This window comes from Ailuropoda melanoleuca, chromosome 14 (assembly GCF_002007445.2).
Source record: "Ailuropoda melanoleuca isolate Jingjing chromosome 14, ASM200744v2, whole genome shotgun sequence".
In the NCBI taxonomy this organism is placed as follows: domain Eukaryota; kingdom Metazoa; phylum Chordata; class Mammalia; order Carnivora; family Ursidae; genus Ailuropoda; species Ailuropoda melanoleuca.
Window position 1 is genome coordinate 43,124,056 of NC_048231.1, and position 23,948 is coordinate 43,148,003.

General features: G+C 52.8%; 2 protein-coding genes across 5 annotated transcripts in view; one reads left to right on the plus strand and one right to left on the minus strand.

Moving 5' to 3' along the window:
* Positions 1–360: 360 nt before the first annotated feature.
* Positions 361–21,389, minus strand: COMT (catechol-O-methyltransferase). The gene is made up of 5 exons (XM_034643157.1): positions 21,268–21,389; positions 6,222–6,510; positions 5,018–5,211; positions 4,552–4,683; positions 361–1,177 (listed from the first exon to the last, which is right to left on the minus strand). The coding sequence occupies exons 2-5, from the start codon at positions 6,508–6,510 to the stop codon at positions 977–979; spliced, it is 816 nt and encodes a 271-aa protein (XP_034499048.1). The 5' UTR covers positions 21,268–21,389; the 3' UTR covers positions 361–976.
* A 1,880-nt stretch (positions 21,390–23,269) lies between these two features.
* TXNRD2 (thioredoxin reductase 2) overlaps positions 23,270–23,948 on the plus strand; it is a 46,854-nt gene continuing 46,175 nt past the window's right edge. The window contains exon 1 of one of the 4 annotated variants that reach the window (XM_034643156.1): positions 23,270–23,360. In XM_034643156.1, the coding sequence (XP_034499047.1) occupies positions 23,354–23,360 (7 nt within the window). In that variant the 5' untranslated portion in view covers positions 23,270–23,353. The remainder of the gene's footprint in view (positions 23,361–23,948) is intronic. The other 3 variants (XM_034643155.1, XM_019801125.2, XM_019801124.2) reach the window with 3 other exon arrangements.

Sequence of the window (23,948 nt, forward strand, 5' to 3'; positions counted from 1 at the left end):
AAGTAGGACTGGGGAAGTTGCTTCTACTCAGTGCCACACAGGGACCCCAAGGGGCCAGGTGCCAGAGAGCTCATACCCCGCACTGTGGTGGGGGCCCCATGTCCACTGTTCCCTAGTGCTTGCTTGGTCAGAGATGGACAGGAAGGCTGACCAACTGCCCTGTTCCAGTTTCCCAGGACAGCCTCCAGACGGGGACTCACCTCAGCCTGCTGACATCCCCATGGGGATGCGGCAGGTAACCTCAGCCTGGCCAGTGTTAGCACCCAGTGAAGGGGAGCACAGGTGTGGTCCCAGGGCCGAGGGCACCACAAGAAAGAAGGAGCAGGGGAGCAGTTAAAAAGAAACACTAAGTTGATCTATTTAAATATTAAAAATTTTAATTTCTCTTTTAGCATCTTTTAAACATGATACTGGTGTACAGGATTATTAATAGTGAGCTGATTTTAGTAAAGAGGTTGCATTTCATTCTTAAAAAGGAGGTGAAAGAACTCAGGAATCACAAGTAGGTGTGAGTTGTTGGGCACAGTGCCATCACTGAGGCATTGCTGCCACTTGGTGACAGCAAGCCTCAAGGACAGACTGCGAGTGCACAGCCCAGCAGTTTCCAAACGTTCCCACTTCCAGCGTCCACTGCATATGTCAATGCCCGAAGACCCATCCATGTGAGAAACCCCACTGATTGAAATGCTGGTGGGAGTGAGAAACACACCTTCACGGGTCCTGATTTGGTATTTACAAATATACTTTACAGATTTATTGCAGTGATTTTAAATGGTGAGCTGGCTGCACTTGGGGTAGACCAGGGGTGACAGCCCAGAGTCGCCACGTAGAGGGACCAGGACCGGCAGGCTTTGGGCTCATAGCCCCCCAGTGTGTTACACTTGACCCCAGAACTGCAAAAGCGGGTTGGTAGGAGCACAGCCCTTGCGTCCTTCATAACCAGGCTTGGCAAGGGACGCTGGAGCAGGGCGGGTGGTCAAGGCTGTGTTGGGCTCCCCGGGCCCAAGTAGACCGCCTTCTCCAAGCCATCCACGGTCTTTGCGTATTCCAGGTACGAGGTGAAGTGCGTGCACTCAAAGCGGCTATTCCCACGCACGTATGCTAGGAATTCCGGTGTGCCTGGGCAGATGACGTTGTCGGCCAGCAACACTGTCCCCTTCCTTAGCAGGCCACACTCCTGCAGGGGACAGATGGTGGGAAAGGGTGAGAGTGACAGGTGCCCAGCAAGCCAGTCCCAAACTGGAGGATAGGTGCTCCTGGCTAGATGGTGGCTGCATCCACCGGCCTGTGCCTGGCCTGGAGTCAGCCCCACTCCAGCTCCTGCAGTCCCAAGGGTCTCCCCACTGCCTTCCATCTCCCTGGCAGCTGAGCACAAGTCCTGCCTCCAGAAAGTGGCTCTGTGAGGGAAACTCTTTTGCTCTTCGTTAGGTCCTGTGTCCCCAGCCCCCACAACAGCGTGAGGCAGGCACACAGTAGTTGTTCAGTGATGCTAGCCGGATGAGTAAGTGGAAGAGACAGTGGAGCCAGGATTCGGGCCATAGGGCCGACTCAAGGCCGGTGAGTCCTTCAGTTACTCACGGCCAGGAACACGTGGCTCTTCCAGGTGAGATGCCTGGTGCCCAGCGCATAGGCTGCTGTGCGGTGTCACTGGAGGTCCTCACCGGCCCGACCAGGGTGACCCTGCAGGGATGGAGGCGGAGGCAGGGCAGACCTCGCCACCCAGAAGCTTGCGCCTTGGGGGTTTGCTCTGGCCTGTGAGACACCCCATCTCTACGAGCACCTGGGCCTGGCTCTGCAGAAGGAAGGAGCCACTGGACACGGCCAGGGTGGTATGCTGGGGGCAAGGCTGCCTAGATTATAGGAAACAACAGAAAGCTTGAGAGGAAATGCTTGCCTGTGGGAGATGGGTAGACCAGGGCAGTGGTCACCCCAGTTGCCTTGTCCTAGATTTAACTTTGGAAGCATAGAGCTGCTTTTTCACATGATCATAAAAGTTAAAAAAAAAAAAAAATAAGCAATCCGAAACATCAAAAGCAAAATCAAAGTGACCCCAGGCATGTCTCAAATTGCCAACAGGACCACATGCAATGGAGCGTCTCTAAGTGACTTAAAAACACGGGCTTTAACTCGGCACTCCTCCAGGGATGTGGCCTAGCACGGAGTCTTACAAGTGTCTCAGTTCTCCTAGTGGCCATGGTCACTTCCAGCCTTTGGGCTGCGGGGGGAGCCAAGGGTCCCCTGCCAGGGTGGAAAAGAGCTGTGAGGTCAGTGAGGCTAGGGACAACCCATGGGCTGGAATTTGAACAGAAAGTACCACTGAATCATAGAGCATTTCCTCATATAAAAAGAAAGTTCCCTAGCAGCCTTGGCTAGAAAGACCTAGAATGGAGAGCTGTCCCGGAAGAGACGCCCCTGGCCCAGGCCCCAGAAAGGCAGCTCAGCTCTCCGGCTGGAAGCGGACAAGGTGAGCAGGAGCTGCCTTCAGGCACGGCTGGCCTCAGATGCGACAGTCAGTGGCCTGAAAGTCATCAGACGCTGAAAACCAATGAGTTGACCAGGAAAGAAGGAACGTAAGAAAGCAGCTTTGAGCACGTTTGGAGGGTGCTGGGGCCTACCCACCCTTGAGGAAGCTGCACGGAAGGGGGAGAAAGGCAGCACCTATCCTGCCTTTCCCCAGCCATCACAGCCTCCCAACAGAGGACACAGACCTCTCGGAGAATTTGGGCTGGAGAATTCGGGCTGGAAGCCTACCGAGTCTGAGCAAACCTGCTGCGTGAACCCCTGCGGGGAGGAAACAGCCTCCAGGGGACCAAGCAGCCTATCCTGGAGGTGGTTTTAAACTGCGTCCACAGTTCCTCTTCTGCTGGCTGTGTGCTGGGCTTAGTGACTCGCTTCTAACAATGGCAAGGAGGCAGAAGGGACAGTGAATGCCTTCAGAGACACCATGGCTCCCCTGTTGCCCCTTCTGTTTCCGTGTCCCATCCCTGGCTGTAGGGAAAGCCAGCACCACATTGCGAGGACACCCAAGTGGCCCCGTGGGGAGCCCGGGAGACACAGCACTGAGGCGTCCTCAGAGCAGCTGTCCGATTTCACATCACCACCTGCCCCTGCCAGCCACCAAGCCCCAACCGAGAGAGGTACAGCTGGGCCACTGCACAGCCAAGCGAGGCTGACCCGGCAAAAGCCGAGGGCCCGCAGAGCCCAGCTGCAGGGCTAAAGAACGCGTGTTTAAAAAGCACAGCCATTCCCAATTCGTGACTTCTTTTCTTTTGAGATAATTACCAGCTTTGAACAAGGAGCACTGAGAAAACTATTAGTTTCCTAGTTACTAAACGGCAATATTTGCTACTTTTCTATAAATGCAGGCCCTGCAATTATCACATACACCAGAGCTGCTGAAATCCCTCCCTCCCAGTGCAGGCCTGGCTGGGTTGGCTGCCTGGCCTCTGCCTCAACACCTGATTTCCAGGTTCACGCCCCCCGCCTGGGAATGGGCCTCCCCCCAGCCAGCCGTGCTCCCCAGAGCTGCCTGGCTCCTGACCCAAGGGTCTCCTTGCCATCCTTCCACTGAGCACCTGTCTCAGCAGGTGACCAGTCCAACTTCTAGCCCCTGGCTCCCCCCACCCCCCGCACTCTCAGAGCTCAGCATCTCCATGGGCTTGCTGGGGCTGCACCACCCTCTCTATGGCCATCCCTCCCCACCGTCCACGCACCCAACAGAGACCTCTTCTGGGGACAGATCTAACCTTGTCCTTACCTGCTTAAAACCCCCCATGTCCCCACCGGTCACATAGCATTCAAGGCCCTCCACGCGTGGCTCTGGCCCACTGCCCCAGGTCTGCGCATCCCCACAACCACTGGGTGCAAGGTCCTGCCCAGCCTCTGGCCATGGCTCTGGTGGCCATGCATCCCACGCTCACAGTCCCTCTGCACCGGGCAGAGCGGCCAGCCCATGGGGAAACTGAGGTGGGTACACATGGGACAGACAACGTGGAATGACTCCATGCTGACCACCAGGAGGGGAAGGCTGTGGTGGGACAAAACATCCCAAGCCCCTGAGGGAGGTCCAAGTAGTCCCTAAGTGTGACCTTGACCACCCAGGTGGGGGAAGGTAGTGATCATCGATATTAAGCTGTGTGTGTCAGCTCATTAAGGGCCCATCCAGTGCCCCACATGGGCACGAGGCAGCCTCATTGCTCCCCACTTGGGGCTGGCCAAGCAGCGGCACTGAGGGCTGCGACAGGATGGGGTGTGAGGATAGGGACACAGGGGTGGAGGGGGATGCGCAACAAGGAGCCTCAGGGGCAAACAGGCAGGAGATTCCATGGTGCTCACCCCTCCCTGCCACCCCAGCGCAGGCCACCTAGCGGGTCTGGCCAACTCCTTCTGCCTAGAACCCCCTTCCTCCCATCTCCGTGCCACCCTCGAGGCCTCCTCTGGCCCTCCCCACTCCCTGCCCAAATCACCTCTGCCACCAGGACCGGCCAGGGCAGCCCCTGCACCAGCAGCCGGCAAGGAGGCCCATGTGGGCCAGGCGGCTGCACAGCTCACCTCCAGGAGGAGCGTGTCCGGCAGGTACCGGTCCTTCCAGTGGTCGAGGAAGACCATGTCTACCGTGTCCACGTCATATTTTTTCTTCAGCTGGGGGATGAAGTCCTGGGATGCCCCGACCACCACGGTGACCTGGAACGACACAGCGGTGCCCACACTGACAGACTGCCCTGCCTGGACACTGGCTCGAGTGTCATCACCAGTCTTCTTTGGGGTTCTGGGGAGATAAGTCCCTCTCTTGGGAGCAGCCTTGGGAGTTTCCTGCTCTGTGGAACAGGGTGGCAAGAACTCCCTCAGAGTTGCTGGGGGTTCCGTGGAACCTGGCCTGGGAGGCACCACGAGGCCAGGTACAACAGGGTGAATGCGGCCTTGAACTGTGCTGGGCTACCCAGCCCCTTCCCCTCCCCCTCGCACCCGGCCCCAGGCGCCTCAGTGTCTGCAGTCTTCCCCCGGGGCGACAACACACCCTGTCCTGCAGGCCCGCAAAGTCCAGCATCTGCTGGGTGATGGCGGCGAAGGCGGGGTTGAGCTCAATGGTGAGCAGGCGGGCCCCGGGCTCCAGCAGGCGGGCCATGCGCACGGCCGAGTAGCCGCAGTAGGCGCCCAGCTCCAGCAGCACCGATGGCCGCTGCTCCCGTACCACTGCATCCAAGATCTGGCCTGCGGGGTGGAGGAGACGGTGAGCGTAGGCAGAGCAAGGCGACCCGCTCCTGGACCTGCTCCTTCCGGACTGAGCTTCGGCCCCAACCGATGCCTGCCTCCCCCACCCATNCGCACGGCCGAGTAGCCGCAGTAGGCGCCCAGCTCCAGCAGCACCGATGGCCGCTGCTCCCGTACCACTGCATCCAAGATCTGGCCTGCGGGGTGGAGGAGACGGTGAGCGTAGGCAGAGCAAGGCGACCCGCTCCTGGACCTGCTCCTTCCGGACTCCCCATCCCCCCTCTGCCCCCCATCGCACCAAACACACCCTCCCTCCAAGCTTCCAGGGTCCCTCAGGCCTCTGGGGCTCAGCACACATGGTCCCTCTTTCACATGATTCCTGACTGACCCTAACTCGTCCTAACCCAGAGCTGCCCTCTGTGGAAGCCCTCACTCCACCGCGCCCAGGGGCTGCACTCAGGGCCTCCCCGGCCCCCTGGGCTGGACACGGTCAGAGGCTCCAAGGGGACTGGACAGAGGCTAGCCTCTGTTCCCAGGGCCCACCTCCCAGGGGTGCAGCACAGCACATGTGGGTGCCCCAGCCTGGAGTCCAGAGGTCAGGAGGCGGCCCCAGGGCCTGCAGAGTCCAAGGAGCTCTGTACACCCCCACGCCCAGCAGGGACAGCTAGGAGCCCCCCACTGCTGTCCATCACCCAGCTCCATCAGCGGGCATGCCAATGCCAGGCCAGCCGACTGATGCTGGCCGAGCCACTGTGTGGCAAGGAAGCGTCCTGGGCGGTTTATCGAATGTCCATCCCTCCCCACGAGGCCAGTGATGTGGATGTCGGGGTCTGCACAGCATTTGCCCCTGGCCGGGGAGCAGCTGGGTGAGTAGCTCAGCCTCCAGGGCTCCAGGCCCCCCACCCCAACAGCCAGAAACACAGTGACAACAGGCCTCCCCTTTGCAGGCTGCGTGGCCGCCCCCAAGGTCCCCTTTACCGTGCCCACTACCTGCTGGCCGGGCCGCCCACCTTTCTTGTCACCCACGTTCATAGCCCACTCCTTCTGCGAGCAGTAGGTATCGATGGCCTCGAGCACGCTCTGCGGGTCCCCGGCCACCGCATGCTGCAGCACATGGCGCAGGATACGCTGCTCCTTGGTGTCGCCCATGAACAGGTTGTAGGCGGGCTGCAGCACCAGCTCGTTCCAGAGGATGTGGGCCATGCCCCAGCCCCTGGGGCGCCGCACGCAGAGCACCACCAGCAGCAGCGCCAGGCCCAATGAGAAGGCTGCCAACAGCAGGGGTGGGGCCTCCAGCATCTGATATAGGGCAGGGAGAGTGTGGGGTGAGGAGGCGGGTGAGAAGGGGAGGGAAGAGAGCTAGGACTTCCGTGCTTTGCCAGCCTGGGCGTGCTTTGCCAGCCTGGGCGCTCCAAGCCCGTCGGCGTCAGTGCAGACCTGCCCCTCCTGGCGCACCCACCCTCTCCTCAGTTTGGGGGTGCTGCTGTTGCCCGCCCCCCTTGCCGAAGGGGCCCTTCAAGAGGCTAGCCATGTGTCCCAATTGCCCGGCTCATCTCAGTGCCAGGGGAATGCAGACCTCCTGCCCCCAAACAGCTTCCTGCCCCTGGGGCTGCTCCCTCAGGCGCACAGAGCAGGTGCTGGGTCGGGCCATCCTGCCTGGGGCCCCTGCTGGTCAGAGCCCTCCTCCCTGGGTACTCTCCCAGACAGCCCCGGCGGAGGCGGGCACAGGGGAGGCCCCGTCCGTGTACAGCTCTCCCGGGTCCTCACACCAGGAATAGTCTGGGAGACTCCTGTGGCGCTTTACGTGAGTTTCCAGGTAAGAACACAGACGGTCCCCAGGCCAGGCACACAGGGCAGAGACCCACTCACCACTCCCCTCGGGGACAGCCACACGTGTTGCATCAGCCCTGGGTGAAGGGTGGCCCTGCCGCCTATACCACAGGTAAGGGAGACCCCCCGGCTGTAGCAGACTACCCCAGGGATGGCACCAATTCCCCCCCGGCGAGCCCCCTTCAGGTAGCTTGGGATCTAGTCTGACGGGGCCCCCAGAGACACGGCAAGGTTGAGCCCCTCAGTCCTGGGCTCCTGGCCAGCACAGAGCAGAGTTCGCGATATTCTGAGCAGATGCTCAGATTTGAGGCCAGACACCTTATAAAATGGGAAAGAACAAAATAAAGAAAAACATGGGAAGCTTCTGTCAGGGCCGATGGTCGCTCACAAGGAAGGGCCATGGAAGCCCAGCAACCACACAGGACCTTGCTCATCCGGGAGAGCAGACAGGCCGAGGGCCTGGGTGGGAAGAGCACTTGAGGGCCGCTGAGGCCTCTAAACCCCACCACGCTGGACCATGAGGAGACAGCAGGGGTTTGGGGAGCAGGGCAGAGGAAGCGGAAACCGAGGCTCTGCCCCAGGTGAGTGTGAACACCCAGATTCTGGTGTTTTAGGCCATGTGGCCTATTTACACGGAACACTTTGTCCACGGGTCAGAGCACGCACACACGATGGGCCCCAATCCTTGGCCCACACTTGCTCTTCTGCTCCCAGGGCCCACCCTGACCTTCAGAGCCGCTCTCCCAGCCAGCTCCTGCCCTCTGTGCTGAAGGACGACGGGTCTGTGCACTCCTCTGAGCTCAGCAGCAAAGCAGAGAAATTTTGTGCAGGATTCTTTTGCCTTTAGATATCACCGACAGAAACTATAACCGAAAATGACCAGGGTCCAGACATCTGGGCCGCTTCCTCAAGGCCAGCCTTGCCCACTAAGGCAGCGCTTCACCCTTCTGTCCTCAGAGAGCTGAAAGCCCCAAAGAGGCAGTGAGATGTCAGCCTGGGACACCAGGGACACAGATGACAGCAGAAGGCCTGAGGCCCTGAGCAGGTGTGGCAGATCTCAGCACGAGTGTGGTGCCCCTGCCTGGGGTGCACCCTGGGCCCCACCATGCCAGAAAGAGTGTAAATCAGGGGTCCTGTCTGCCGTGGCTCCAGGGCCCACACTGGGCAAGGGCCCCCGAGGGGCAGCGGGCGCCCTGACCCAGGAGGTCAGTGAGGGGAAAACATGGGGGAAGGGTACAGTGGATAAGGGCAGAGTATCTTCTAGGGGACAGGTGACAGGAAACAGTGAGGGGAGACCCCTGCAGCCTGAAGGAGTTGGAACTTTCTACTGCTTAGGATTTCCTAACCACACGCCTATGTCGCTTTGTCAATACTACTATTACCTGTGGTAGTGTTTGGGTGATGATAGAGTGGGCCGCTCTGTTTTATTCTCCACATTTAAAAAAATATCCAGTAAATGTTGGAAATAAATATCAAAAGTACGAAGTAATATTCTACTTAGGTAACCAATTACTTGCTGGACCCTGGAGTCATAAACTATAAATTTCAATTTCCATAATACTTGGATTGTGTTGAAAATCTGGCTTGTCAATTTCTAATCTCCAGGTCTGTCTGTTTGCACAGCACTGTGTGCCTCAGGGCCAACAGGAGGGCACAGGGAGGGGCCAGACCTGGGGGGGGCCTTTGCTTTGGCCCTGAGTCCTGGTTACCTAACAGACATGCAAACAGAAAGGGCAATGCTGGGACTTTAAACCCCTCTGGGGGGAGGGGGGATCATCAGGAGGATAAAGGAAACTCAACCCCTGGCCAGGAGGCCAGAGCACGGAAGCCAAGTGGTACTCTCTGATCCTCTCTGTTTTGTATATGTTCACAACAAGCCATAAGGGAAAGTTTTTAAGTGGCTCGCCGAGCACAGTTTCAAACATGGTTTCTTGACCACATCGAGGGTTGGAGGCAAAGCTTCGGTGCAGGATCCTGGGTCTCCTATCTCTCGTGGCTGTTGACCTCAGGGCAGTGGTGGCAGTGCAGGGAGAAGCTGCTCACGGACTTCAGGGTTTGGCTGAAGAGGCTAGGCCCTTATAAGGCTTCCACAGATGATACATTTAGTATCAAGAGAGCATGAAAGAAATAAAGGGAGACACAAATTAATGGAAAGACATTCTATGTTCATGGACTGGAAGATTTGATATTGTTAAGATGTCAATATGAAAGTCATCTACAGATAAATGCAATCCCTATCAAAATTCCAATGGCGGGGGCGCCTGGGTGGCACAGTCGTTAAGCGTCTGCCTTCGGCTCAGGGCGTGATCCCGGTGTTCTGTGGGATCGAGTCCCACATCTGGCTCCTCCCCTGGGAGCCTGCTTCTTCCTCTCCCACTCCCCCTGCTGTGTTCCCTCTCTCACTGGCTATCTCTCTGTCAAATAAATAAATAAAATCTTAAAAAAAAAATTCCAATGGCACTTTTGTAGGAATAGAAAAATCCTCCAAAAGGTCATTTGGAATCCGAATAGCCAAAACAACCTGGAGAAAGAACAAAGTTGTCCTGATTTCAGAACTTACTACAAAGCTACAGTAATTCAAACAGTGTGGTACTAGAACAACGTAAACATATAGACCAATAGAACAGAACTGAGAGGCCAAAAAAAACCCCTCATGTCTATGACCAAATGATTTTTTTAAAAAGATTTTATTTATTTATTTGACACAGAGAGAAAGACGGCCAGCAAGAGAGGGAACACAAGCCGGGGGAGTGGGAGAGGAAGAAGCAGGCTCCCAGCGGAGAAGCCTGATATGGGACTCGATCCCAGGACTTGGGATCGCACCCTGAGCCGAAGGCAGATGCTTAATGACTGAGCCACCCAGGCGCCCCTATGACCAAATGATTTTTTAAGAAGAGGACCACTCAGTGGGAAAGCACAGTCTCTCTAATAAATGGCTTTGGGACAAACAGATTTCCACGTGCAAAAGAATAAAGTTGGACTCTTAACACACCACATAGAAAAATTAACTCAAAATGGATCAAAGCCTTGACTTTCAGGGCTAAAACCATAAAACTCTTAGGAGAAAACGTAGGAGTAAATCTTTATGACCTTGAATTTGGCAATGGATTCTTAGCTATGACACCAAAAGCACAGGCAACAAAAGAAAAATAAATTGAATTTCATTAAAATTAAAAGCATCACAGGACATTGTCAAAAGAACCAAAGGACAACCCACAGAATGGGAGAAAATATTTGCAAATCATACATCTGATGAGGGTTTTAATATTTTGAATATATAGGGGCGCCTGCTGGCTCAGTCAGTTAAGCATCCGACTCTTGGTTTCGGCTCAGGTCATGATCTCAGGGTCGTAGGATCGAGCCCCATGTGGGGCTCTGTGCTCAGCTGGGAGTCTGCGTGGAATTCTCTCTCTCCCTCTCCCCCTGTTCATGCCACACTCTCTCTCTCTCTTAAAAAAAAGGGGGACGGGTCTTGAATATATAAAATATTCCTACTTTGCAAAAACAAAAAGACAAACAACCCAATTAGAAAATGGGCAAAGGACATTTCCCCAAAGATCTACAAATGACCAATAAGCATATGGAAAGATGCCCAACATCATTAGTCATTATGGAGATGCATACTGAAACCACCCGAGATACCACTTTACACCCATTAGGGCGGCTATTTTCCCAAAAAAGTTTGTAAATGTTAAATAACCAATGTTGATGAGGATGTGGGAAAACCGGAACCCTCTTGTGCTGCTGACAGCAATGCGAAACGGTGCAGCTGCTGTGGAAAACAGTTTGGTGGTTTCTCAAAAAGTTAAATATAGAACTATCATATGACCAGCAATTCCACTCCTGGGATACTCAAAAGAACTGGAAGCAGGGACTTGAGCCGAAACCGGTGCACCAATGTTCATAGCAGCATTATTCACGACAGCCCATCTATCAGCAGATGAACGGATGTGCTGCGTCCATTCAATGAATCGTACCTCATCACTAACATGAATGAAGCAACGATTCACGCTACCACACGGATGAACCGTGGAAGACATTATGGTACGTAAAAAAAAAGCACAAAAGGATAGATACTGTATGATTCCACTTACATGAAATATGTAGAGTAGACAAATCCATAGAGAAAGAAAGTAGTGGGGGGGATGGGGAATTACTGCTGAATGGGTACAGTGTTTGGGGATGATGAGAAAGTTCTGGAAATAGTGACAATGGTTACACAACACTGTGAATGTACTTAATACCATTGAATTGTACACCTGTAACACTGAAATGGTTAAAATGACAAATTTTAACCTACGTATTTTTTTTAAAGATTTTATTTTTAAGGAATCTGTGTACCCAACGTGGGGCTCGAACTCCCAACCCCGAGATGAAGATTTACATGCTCCATCGACTGAGCCAGCCAGGTGCCCCAACTTAAGTGTGTTTTACTATAGTTAAAAGAACACAGTGGGAAACAAACAAAACGGGCAACCCCGTTTCTGGCCCTCCCTGTTCCACAAAAGGAAAAGGGACATGCCATTCCCCAAAAGGAAGCAGGATCCAGAAAATCAGCTGCCACTCCCATCTCCCTGGGGGACCTATGGTACTCAGGAGTCTCTTGCCCTAACCCTGCTGATTGGCCCTGGGGGGCAGTGGGGCAGGGGGTGCGGCACGGACACCTGGGAGGGACGCCTGCCTTCCACACTCATGGTCCTTCTCAGAGGCAGGGGTCTTCCTGTCTCAGCAGAGTCTGCCCGCCCCGTGTGCTTCCTTCCAACAGGTCTACGGTGTATTGCCAGCATCTAGATCTTCATAGACCTCTCTCCCCACACGGCAAAAAAAGCACCCAGCCCCAAACCCTCCTTCAGTATTCCCCCTGCAACTACGAAACCATAACCTCCATCAACTCTGATTATCATTTATTGTCCTCCAGACCCAAAGCGGGCAATCAAGATGCTTGGTAGCTGGGTCAAGACCACCAGCCACCCTTGAACCAAGGTGGGGACAGGCAGATGGGCCCCTGACACCCAGAGCCATTGGTCCTGGGACCTTCAGTTCCATGACCCTTTGGGACAAAAGTACTTCCCCACATCCAGCCTGACACACAGTACACTTTCACCGAGGCCCGGGCCCCCAACACGTGCATGTGGCGGGGAGCTCCACTCCCCACTGGGTCTGCCCCTTCCCTGCCCACTCAGCTCTTAAGCTCCAGCCCTGTGGGACGGCCAGCTCAGCAGTGCTTCTGTCGCTCTCTGCCTCGTAGCCAGTTGGTCTATCCCTTTTGTCAGCTGGTCAGGATTCTTTTACGCATTTAACATATCCTAGGTGACACTCTTTTTCCTCTAAAGGAAATGAAAATGTTTTTCATAAATCGTTGCAAGCAACTGTCAGCGGATAAGTTACTGAGACTCCCAGAATTCTGTGAGAAGATGAATCCATTGTATGACAGTGTTCCTAGGCTCACTTAAAGAACCCGTGAAAGTTCACTAGAACTTTTGGTCCCTTTGTGAGGATCTGAATCTGTTGTTACGCCCACATTGCCATCACCTCCTTCTGAAGAGCAGGTCTCTGCCCACACTCGTTCTGGAAACTAGGGAGGGCCAGGACAGTGCTTGTGCCTGAGGCTGGGGAGCAACAGAAGAAAAGTCCAGGCCAGAGGGAACTCGGGCCACCTCCCGGGTCAGGAGCTGCAGGGCCGAGCATCCTGGCTCCTCCAGTCACATCTGACCCTGTCCTGGCACCTGTTTCTTGGAGGACCCCTACCACAGCCCCAACCCCCCTTCTGGTTGACGGGCTCATGAACTAGAAGCAGGGCCAGCTGTCTTGGCTCTGCATGGAGGGCAGGCCTCAGAGTACACAGAACATTCTGGGGGCAAAAACCGGCAGGCTGGCCAGGATCCTTGTGGGGAGGACAGAAAGGACGGGGGTGGAGTGGGCCAGGAGATGCCTGCCAGGGTCAGCGTCCAGGGAGGGATGGCTGGCCACCTGCCCACAGGCCCGCCGAACAGGACAAAGCCCAAGAGCCTGCTCTGCCTGGGGACTGGGGCAGTTGTGGCAGTCGTGGGCACTATCAGCAAAGTGCCAGCAACCGTCTGCTTCCAGCCCTGCCCGTGTGCGAACCGAATGCGGACTCCCCATTTTATTCCTTGAAGGCTGGATGGCAGCCTTTGCTCCGTCTCCGGTCTGCCGCTCACTGCATCTGGTGGTGATTCTGACTCCCGATCCAGTGCTCCCAACAAAGGTCCTCAACAGCAGTGAGGGCAGGTTTTGATTCCATGATTCTGAATATACTCTCAGAGGCTGGGTGAGAGGCCAGGCTTCCGAACGCTAGCACCTGGGCTGGGAGTGCTTCCTGGCTTCTGGGGAGGCCTTTCTGTCTCTCTGGTTGAGGCCACTCCTCCCACGGAGCTTCTCATTTGACTGAAACCCCCCTTCTCGCACCCCTGCTGACAACGTGCCACCGTGGTGCTAATTCTGTCCGGCTGCTGGCATGACTTCACTAAGGATAACTTGGCACTTCAATGCGTTCATGGTTAACTGCAGATCTCACCCAAAGTGGCTCCTCAGACCTTTCCTTTCCATCCCCTCCACTCCTCCTTCCTCCCTGACCACCTTTGTTCTCCCTCCAGCTCCCCTGCATCCTCTGATGTGACCCCTGCAAGCCCCTACCTCCTCCTTCCCATCCACCCTGCCAGACCTTCCCCTTCCCTCCAGCCCCTCAGGTCCCACAGTCACTGGGACATAGACCCCCCCCAGTCCCATTGGGGGCTCTCAAAGGACTCAGGGACCCCCAAAAGTAACCGCCTGAGGTTGAAAAAGAAAAAAAAAAGGCCAACTGGAAACAGACATTTAGTCCATGGCCTCCATAAGATTATATATCAGGGCAAAAAAATCCTAAAGGCCTCCTCCATGAACGCTGGTGAAAAGCTTTAGCCCTCATATTGAACAGGTAACTAACCTGCGGCATCTGCTAGAAACACAATTCAGATAAAAATATAAAATGAAACAAAGACAAGGTCCGACTCTTATATAAACTAGTGAGTTTTAAATAATTGTATTTATGCCTGATGCATGGCTAAAAGTTTTAAAGGAAAACCGTTCAGATCTCCAGTTGCATCTGTCTGTGTTTATGTATGTACGTGTGTGTGCGTGTGTGTGCATGTGCGTGTGTATGCGTGTGCGTGCGTGTGTGCGTGCGCATGCGTGTGCATGTGTATGCGTATGCGTGTATGCGTGTGCGTGTGTGTGTAGTATTTCTCTACCTCAAGATGGTATTACCAAATTAATTATAAAATCCCTTAAATTAGTTCTATCTTTATCTAATTGGCTTAGAGAAAAATAAGCCCTGAAATAAATTAAATCTTCCCCAAACTTCCAGAAATATTAAGAACCAACCCAACTGGTTTTCAAGTTTACATAATTTGGGCGATCTCTGGTAACTAAGACTAGCTTAATATTGTGGATTTAATGAAACAGGTATATCCTCAGTGTTTTCAAAATTGAATATAATACAAACATACATTTTTATTCTACTGTGGCTTACCAGTCAAATAATTATATCTACTCAATGTTTAAGATTGCACATATGATAAATCTGATTTTCATCAAACTGAGTACCTATTCTTTTTTTTTAAAGATTTATTTATTTATTTATTTGAGAAAGAGAGAGAGCGAGCGAGCGCAGTGATGAGGAGAGGCAGAGAGAGAGGGAGAGGGAGAGGGAGAGAGAGAACCTCAAGCAGAGCTAGAAGCCCAATGCAGGGCTGATCCTATGACCCCGAGATCATGACCTGAGCTGAAATCAAGAGCTGGTCACCCAACCAAGCCACCGAGGGGCGCCCCTCAACAATCATTGTGTTTTATATCTGCCTCCAAGCGCCTGGCTGGCTCAGTCAGCAGAGCATGTGACCCTTGATCTTGGGGTCATGAGTTCAAGCCCCATATTGGGGGTAGGAATTACCTAAAATATACATGTATGTACATATCTGTTTCTAAAACCTGTCTCCAAAATCTTTCTGGTAATTTGTGACCTAAGAGTTATGCCAAGTTAAGTTAAATAATAGATATTCATTGACTACGTAAATAATTTCTACATAAGATAAAGTGCTGAAACATTCATTATTATAGTTTAGGTTTGGGGGTGCCTGGGTGACTCAGTTGCTTAAGCGCCTGCCTTCGGCTCAGGTCGTGATCCTGAGGTCCTGGGACCAAGCTCCCCCCACCACCCAATCCGGTTCCCTGCTCAGCAGGGAGCTTGCTTCTCCCTCTTCCTCTGCCCCTCCCCCAGCTTGGCTAGTGCTGTCTCTCGCTCTCTGTCTCAAATAAATAAATAAAATCTTAAAAAAATATATTTGTACTATTCAAAGTATACACTTCTATAGATTATGACATGGCATATTCATAAAATTTGCTAATCTGTTACAGAATGCTGGTGTATGACTGATGATTCACAATTACCTACTTCCTAGTTTTTTCTGTAAAATAAAGGTTGCAAATGGCTAAAAATTATAATCGGTATATGAAAATAAAACAACTACTACAAACAATAAGAGTGAAGGGAAACAGCTTGGTATACAAAGAATTTGAGGAGAACAGCATGTGTTTCACATGAAAAGTATGCAAAGAATGTAGGATTTGTTTTTGTTAAGGAAAGAAGGAGAGTAGTTTTATCCTAGAGTTACATTTTCAAAAAGGGAAAGTATAGGACAAGAACCTGAATGGATATAGGAAGTTGTAGGTCAAAGCTGGCTAAGATTAAATGGATTTATATATAAAGTTTTTGAAATGAGCTTTGCTCTATCAGTAACGTACTAACGTAAAACTAGAGTTTGGTTTCCTCTCTGCTAAAGCAACAAAATTCCTTGGATTACTCGTCTGCTTTTAACAAGAGATTATGCAAGGTTTTCCTTTACCCTTTGAGTAATCTTTACCAACCTCCCTTTTGTGGAAACAAAGATTCTCTCCTACCAAAATAATTTCCTGGGGCGCCTGGGTGGCACAGTGGTTAAGCGTCTGCCTTCGGCTCAGGGCGTGATCCTGGCGTTATGGGATCGAGCCCCACATCAGGCTCCTCTGCTATGAGCCTGCTTCTTCCTCTCCCACTCCCCCTGCTTGTGTTCCCTCTCTCGCTGGCTGTCTCTATCTCTGTCAAATAAATAAAATCNAAAAAAAAAATAATAATTTCCTGTGTTTCATGTTGTCATTGCCATGTCCTTGATTACATAAGAGAATCTAGTCTTCTCACTGTCAAAAGAGCCAAATTGCTTTTTTTTTTTTTAAACAATCATGTTATCTCCTATATTCACTTATGAATTCTTTTATTGTCATTTATGTTAGGTCAATAACCAAAAAATTGTTTCACAGTGAACTGGGATCCTATTTAGCCAAGCAGTCACACCTTTTGACATTTTTGACAACTCTGCCTTCCTCAAATCAAATCCTAAATGAAGTTATTTTCATGATTTCAAACTGGCTTTGGGATTTCCCAGAGGGCCTCTGGAAGATCTCAAAGGGTTTGTTCTTTCACCTCGTAAAAGAGATGAGTTAAACTAACTAGTTTAGGGGCGCCTGGGTGGCACAGCGGTCCTTCGGCTCAGGGCGTGATCCCAGCGTTGTGGGATCGAGCCCACATCAGGCTCCTCCGCTGTGAGCCTGCTTCTTCCTCTCCCACTCCCCCTGCTTGTGTTCCCTCTCTCGCTGGCTGTCTCTATCTGTCAAATAAATAAATAAAATCTTTAAAAAAAAATAAACTAGTTTAAATTGACATGTTGGATTTCATGAAAGTCACTGTCAAATTAAGACATGCTGCTTAACCTTCCAAAAGTTATATTTGTGAGTAGATGTTATTAATATCAGGATGCCAGAATTTACATGAAGTTCCTATAAATTCATCAGTACCCTCATGGATCATGAAATATTTTTACCAGTCATCATTCCAGCTAATACTTTAAACGGTGTGTATGTTATAGAAACAACTAAGTTTCCTTGTCAATTGTGTTATTTTTATAAGGGACTCCCACCAAATCTTTAACCCCCGGGGCATTTTAAGTCTTTGTCACCCACAGAGAGTTTTTGTTTTGCTCTGATTCTTCTCCAAAAGCATTTGCAATCAGCTACAGGCCAGAGTGCTTTGTCTTCAACAGAAAGAGACTGTCTCCAAGACCCATGGAAAGGACTATGACAGGTACCCTGGGGTACAGACTTCTGATGGCCTTGCTTCAATAACTCTGAGACCATCCAATGGGACTGAGTAAGGTGCTTCAGAACTCTAGTGGAGAAACCAACGGGCTTGTGAAACTAGACAAGAATTAACTAAATGGAACTGGATGAACAGATAAAAGATGATTATAATTTTATATGGCTTTTGTCTGGAATATTCTTAGCTCATTAGTGTTTTATTTTCTGGATATAAAAAAACACCCTTTCGGGGCGCCTGGGTAGCGCAGTCTTTAAGTGTCTGCCTTCGGCTCAGGGCGTGATCCCGGCGTTCCGGGATCGAGTCCCACATCAGGCTCCTTGGTTGGGAGCCTGCTTCTTCCTCTCCCTCTCCCCTGCTGTGTTCCCTCTCTCGCTGGCTGTCTCTATCTGTGTCTAATAAATAAAATAAATAAAATCTTTAAAAAAAAAACAAACCCTTTCTTTTTTCTCTTAAACTATCTATGAGTCATCCCACTCTAGCAAGTTATACTTTTGTAAACAAAATTGAAGCATTTAGCTTCTTCTCCCTGCTTGATTCCTCCAAAAACTGGAAACTATTGTTGAGTATTCATATTTTCATGGCAATATAGTTATTTGAATAGGTTCAGTAAGAATCTGCTGTCTTTGCAATAGGACGTAATTTTAAAACGGTTATATAACCAAGGAATGTAATATTTGAAAATGATGCATAATATCAGACGTGACCAGAAGGTTTTGAGGAATTAGAGTCAACTTTACAAGGAGCAATGCTTACAAAGCCCTCTTGAAAAAACCAGCCTGGTACATGGCTTACAGAGGTTGCCAGCCTCATAGGGTGAGTAAAGAAGGTCACTTCCTCGCAGACTCAGCAACCCTAAGCTATTTAGGGGACCTTGAGAAGAGAGGAATTCACCCAAATCTATAGGTGAAGTCTGATGGCAAGTTCTTGCTTTGGCTTCCTAGCCTTGAAAGGCTTTTAAAATTCCAATCTGAAATCCACATAAAAAGTTAGACGAAGCAGGGGTGACTGGGTGGCTCAGTTGTTAAGCGTCTGCCTTCAGCTCAGGGTGTGATCCCGAGTCCTGGGATCAAGCCCTGCATCGGGCTCCTCTGCTGGGAGCCTGCTTCTTCTTCTCCCACTCCCCCTGCTTGTGTTCCCTCTCTCGCTGGCGGTCTCTCTCTCTGTCAAATAAATAAATAAAATCTTAAGAAAAAAAAAAGGTTAGACAAAGCAAACTTAACAAGGCCTATGTGGTCAACTGCCATTTTTGTGCACTTATGTAAATAATCAGGCCAAATTTAATGAGACCAGAATTATTTTGTAAACAAGAATAATCTTCCTTTGACTATCTTTTTTTAAAAAAAAATGTTTATTTATTTGTTTGTTTGAGAGAGAGAGTGTGTGAGTGTGCACGAGTGGGGCTTGGGGGCAGAGGAGAGGTGGCGGGGAGAGAGGGAAAGAGAGAGAGAAGCAGACTCCCCACTGAGCATGGAGCCGATGCTGGGCTGGATCCCACAACCCAGAGATCACGACCTGGGACGAAATCAGGAGTCGGACGCTTAACTGAGCTACCCAGGCGCCCCTTCCTTTGATTATCTTTGATCAAAAAGGGAGGTGGCTCTAGAGGGAAACGCTATGTCTCAATGGGGAAAAATAATACACCCTTGTGGGCTATCAGATTCTAATCCTGTTTATTGTGTTCGAGGTTTTACTACACTGCCTGTGACTGGGACTGCCATCCTGCCATCTTACAGATTTTGTCAGCCCTAACCAAACCCTCAGTTCTTCTAGTTTCCTTCTGGCTACAATGCTTCAAACTGATGTTTCCAAATTTTCCTCCTTCCCTCCTGACTTGGCATCACTGAGAACTAAAACCTGACCACGCAGGCCCTTCCTGGGACTCCGGTTGTCTTGTTGCCGCCCCTTTTCCTCCAGGACCTGAAAAAGCCCCTCATGCTGAAGCATGCAGACAACCTGATATACCCTTCAAAGACCTCATTCACCACAACAAATCGTGTGCGCGCCTTCATTCCTGGAGCTGCAGCTGAATGGGCCACTCCCCGTCCACGGGAACTCCCACATCTTCCATGTTGTGCTCTGGGAAATAACCTTGATTGTGACACTGATGTCCATACTATCACCACAAACACTCAAACTACAAACTGGGAAATCCACTGGCTTGGTCCTCACCCCATAAGGTAGAGATGTTTACACGTCAATGTCGAAACTCATCCCAACTAGCCACTGGTAGGGATCAAAAACCAGGTTTAGGTTTAGCTCTGACCATTTTTTTTTTTTAAAGATTTTATTTATTTATTCGACAGAGATAGAGACAGCCAGCGAGAGAGGGAACACAAGCAGGGGGAGTGGGAGAGGAAGAAGCAGGCTCATAGCGGAGGAGCCTGATGTGGGGCTCTATCCCATAATGCCGGGATCACGCCCTGAGCCGAAGGCAGACGCTTGACCGCTGTGCCACCCAGGCGCCCCTAGCTCTGACCATTAACCTTTGCTTTTCTTTCTGTTTCCATAGAAATGACCCTCATTAAATGCCTCATCACTGGAATCATCCAGCAAATACCCTCTACTACCAAGTCCCAATAGTTGGTTCAAGAAAAGGCGATCCAGTGGAAAACAGGCTTGTATTACTCAGCAGACAGAAGTCTCTTCTTTCCTTCAACAAGAGGGGGACCTGCCAACGACTCTCTCCTTGACCAAACTCCATCCAGGCTCCTCTGAGCCTTCAGAATTCTCAGTTAGTTCTCAACAAACTTCAACAAACACTAAATAGTGTCTAACAGCTCAAGGCTGCAACGTTAGGATGACCTTAGCCCCCTTAAGGTGCAGGACAGACAAAACTCAAGGGTTCCAAAAGAAATGACGGTTTCGGCCAACACCTGAGGATAGGGCTCCATCTCCCAGCCTCCACAGAAGCAGGGAAGCCTAACTTCAATAAGCATCACTTAAGTGATGTCCAGATGGGTGTCACAGGGACAAAGAGGCTCTTGCCACTTTTGTAATTTCTCACTTCCCTGACTCACTCAAGTCCTCTCATTCCTATCCCCCCACACACTCACTCTCCCTTTAAAAGTGCCTCTGAACAAACCCGAATGGAGCTCAGCTCTTTCCCCTACTGTCAGTAGTTACGGAATAAAATCTGTCCTACTGCTGTAACTAGCATCCAGCTGTGTTCATCCATGGCAACCCTCTCCTCACTAGGCCCGGCACTACTCCACAGAGGGCTTCTGGAAGCTGGGAGGCAGCAGGCAGTCAGGGAACTTCAGTCCCAGTCAACAAGTCAAGAAAAGTCCCTAACTCATAAGCTGAAAGGCCGTTATGTCAGGTCTGCTCTGGCGTGACTTCCTCTTTCTCAACATTCTCCCGTGGAGATGAGGCCACACTACCCAGACCCAGTCCTGTGGGGTGCTGGGCTCTGGTCACTTCCTTTTTGGTGCGGCAGCCATGCCCTGAAAGGAAAATCCTGAAGGTACCCCAAGTTTTCCAGGGGGAAACTTGTGGGAAAGATCACTGAGCCCCTCAGGGCCTGAGCGCCCACAATTCTCCCATTCCCAAGGGTCTGATCCCTGCTCAAACCAAGTGTGATCCTCCCTTGGTGAGTCAGGCCCCGACTCCAAAAGCCCATCAGATCAAAGCCCTCCCCAGGAGGCAGCGCCTACCTTAGGGTATAGATTCCCACAGGAAGCTGGATTCCCCTATCCTTATCTGGAACCCTAACCCCAAGTCGGAGCTTCACACTCCAACACAGATCTCCCACTCCCTCGACCCAGTCTGGTATCCCAGCGCCTTCTTTCCTGTCCAGAGACTCCCACCCAAGGTCAGATTCTTTCACGCGGGTTCTAATTTCCCACCCCGCATCCGGAGCTCCTCACCCTAGGACAGATCCCCAGATACCCCACCCCGGATCAGATGCACCCCAGGTCCGGAGACCCCCCCACCCCGGTTCAGATGCACCCCAGGTCCGGAGACCCCCCCACCCCGGTTCAGATGCACCCCAGGTCCGGAGACCCCCAGCCAGGCCGGCTCCCCGCGGCCGCCTGCACTCTCACCTCGCCCTCGGCGGCGGCGTCCTTGGTCTGGAGGACCCGCCTAGGGCCGGCGCAGGCAGCGCGACGGACAGCCCCGGGCGCCGGAGAGGTCCCGCGCCGCAATGGCTGCGATGGCGGCTGCGGTCCCCGCCAGGGTTGTCCACGTGGGGCTGTCCCCGCGAGCAGCCCTTGGCTGGGACTGCGGTCTGCCGGCTTCCACCCACCGCTAGCCCCCTTTCCAGATGGGGAAACAGCTGCGGGACCCCGCCGGAGGTTCTGCTGGGTAACGTGATCTGCGCTCGCTGTCCCAGCCCCCAGCCCAGTTATTAACTACAGTCCTGATGATGGTGGTGGTGGCTCACCTCCTGAGGTTACCTGCAGACCGCACTAGTCAGACCTGGCCACCGACTCCTCGAGACCCTGGTGGCCACACACAGCAGGTGCTCAGTACATGCACTGCATTTAATCTCTGAGGGGACGCTTGCAAACCGAGGGGCAGCAAGCGCTCAGTGTTTGCAGTGCGGCAGGGGCAGTACCTGGCTTGTTCTCCTGGAGCCGCTAAGGCTCACCAGCCAAATCAGGTCATTTATCATAACATCAGGCACAGGGGGTGGTGCCAGGCTCCAGAACAGGGACTGGGTGCAGGGTCATATGCCCAACCCTGCAGGAAGGGCTCCTCAGTCACAGTGCCACTGCATTTGCCATGGTGACATGGCCGGCCCCGCATGTGATGATGTGCTCCCACCACAGGCCTGCTCAGTGACCGACCCCAAGACCTTGACCCTGGGTGACTCCCCATGGGGTGCGAGTGTTGAGGGGCCTGAGCAAGGAAGGGATGAGGCCTCCTTCACAGAGAGGGTGGCTGTGGGAGGGAGAATGGCAGGGCGCTTGGCCAGCAGTGGAATGAAGCTGACAGCGGATGTAGAAGGCAAAGCTGTGAGCTGCTGTGGCCTTGGGGAGCCTTGGGCCTGCAGAGTACTGGGAAATGGGGAGATAGAGTCACCCTTAGGGTGTCTTTGCCGACCCCTGGGACCTCGGCCAAGGCACCCAATCTTTGAAAGCCTTCTTGCTGCGTGAGTCACGTGGGACGTTCGTGAGGCTCGATGCAGCTGTGCAGTGGGGCCCTCACCCCATCTGATGCTAGTAAATGATGCTGCTGCCCCTGTTACAAGTCCAGGGCCCTCAGGCCACCGTAACCTGGGCCTTGCGGCAGAGCAGGATGACCTTGGGGTGGAGCTTTTCGTTTCCAGGCGGGCAGCACCAAGATTCTGCCCCCATGGTCCTTGGGCAGGAAAGGGAAGGAAGCCGCAGGGCTAGAGCTTACTTAGCTGCCGTGGTGAGGGGCTGACAGGGCCTGGGCTCATGCCAGCCCCCAACAGGGATGCACAGGGCCGACTCTGAGCCTCCTCTTCCGTCTGAGCCCAGCTTTCCATCTGAGAGCAGGAAGGCACCTGCGCCGTCCCAGGCTTGGAGGTGGCCGTGGCCCATGCCACTCCTGAACAGGAACCAGAACGACACTACTGCTGGTGTCACCTCTCCCCAAACACCTGCTACCAGAAAAGAGTGCACGGTGGGGAGGACAGCATGAGAGGACTTCCCAGGTGGCTCCCTGAGGTGGCCAGTGTCCCTCTGGACACACAGCAAAGCCTCTGCTTGACCGCCCAGGGTAGCACACTGTTCCCTCAGCCTTGCCACACTTGCTGGGAGCAGAAAATTAAAGGACAATGGGCTCAGAGCCAAGAGAAGACAGACCTTTCCGGGACTGAGCCCGGAACGAGCGGTGGGGAAGGTGAGTCTGGAAGACTGTCCAGGGCACAGGAGTGGTGTGTCCCCAGGTAGCCCCCGCAGAGCAGCAACCACCTCATCCTTACGGGTCCTTGAGGTACGTTGCTCTTCCAAGTGTTTATCCGATTGAGAGGGCTCCTGAGTATGCACAGCAGGCGGGGGACGCTAACTGACAAAGATAAGCTCGCAATCCACTTGGCCAGTTGCTCGCCCTGCCCTCTGCCTGATAGCAGGCGGAGGGGACACAGTGTGGAGCTGGGGACGTTCGGAGCTAGCTGGGACCCTGCTCTGTCAGCAGGAAGGAACAGCATCAGCACTTGCAATGGAAGGTAGGGGTGTTGTCCTGGGCAAAACTTTGCGTCCCCCTGCCCCCACCATGGAGCAGCAGGAAAGGAGAGGTGCCGCACTGCCCAGCAGGCATGGGCTCCTCGGGGCCCAGCAGCTGCTTCTCTCCAACCAGCAGTCTGTCTTTGGTTCTTTGGGTGCATATCAAAGCCACCAGAGTAACTGACAAAGTTTAGGCCTCTTCAAAGCCCCTGAGTTGAATTTGGAATTGGGTCCCCTTTGGACTGGCTGTTTGAACAGAGTGTGGCTCCATTCGGTCCCATGTTTGCCTGTGCACACATCTCAGGGGCCCTCAGATGCCACCTGCTGGACAGAAGCTGGGGTGGGCCTGGCTTTGGGGTGCGTGCAGTGGAGCCCCTCCACAGGGCAGGCTGGCAGGAGGCCACCGGCCAAGCATCTGGACCCAGCTCCCAGTGGCAGCTCCTCTAGCTTCGTCAGCCGCGAGCAGGGCCGCCTCTAGACTGGAGCACCTGTGTCCTTGCAGGAGCTCAGGTGCTGGACCCCAGTCTGTGAGCACCTACGAAGCCGAGGTCCCTGAGGGACACGGGACCTCAGGAGTCTTCTCTACAGCC

Excerpts from the sequence above, each read along its gene's own strand:
- COMT (XM_034643157.1), bottom strand. The coding sequence starts at position 6,510 with ATGCTGGAGGCCCCACCCCTGCTGTTGGCAGCCTTCTCATTGGGCCTG. Across the intron at positions 5,212-6,221 it reads GAACGTGGGTGACAAGAAAG|GCCAGATCTTGGATGCAGTG; the intron begins GTGGGCGGCCCG and ends TCCACCCCGCAG. Across the intron at positions 4,684-5,017 it reads TTGCGGGCCTGCAGGACAGG|GTCACCGTGGTGGTCGGGGC; the intron begins GTGTGTTGTCGC and ends GTGTCGTTCCAG.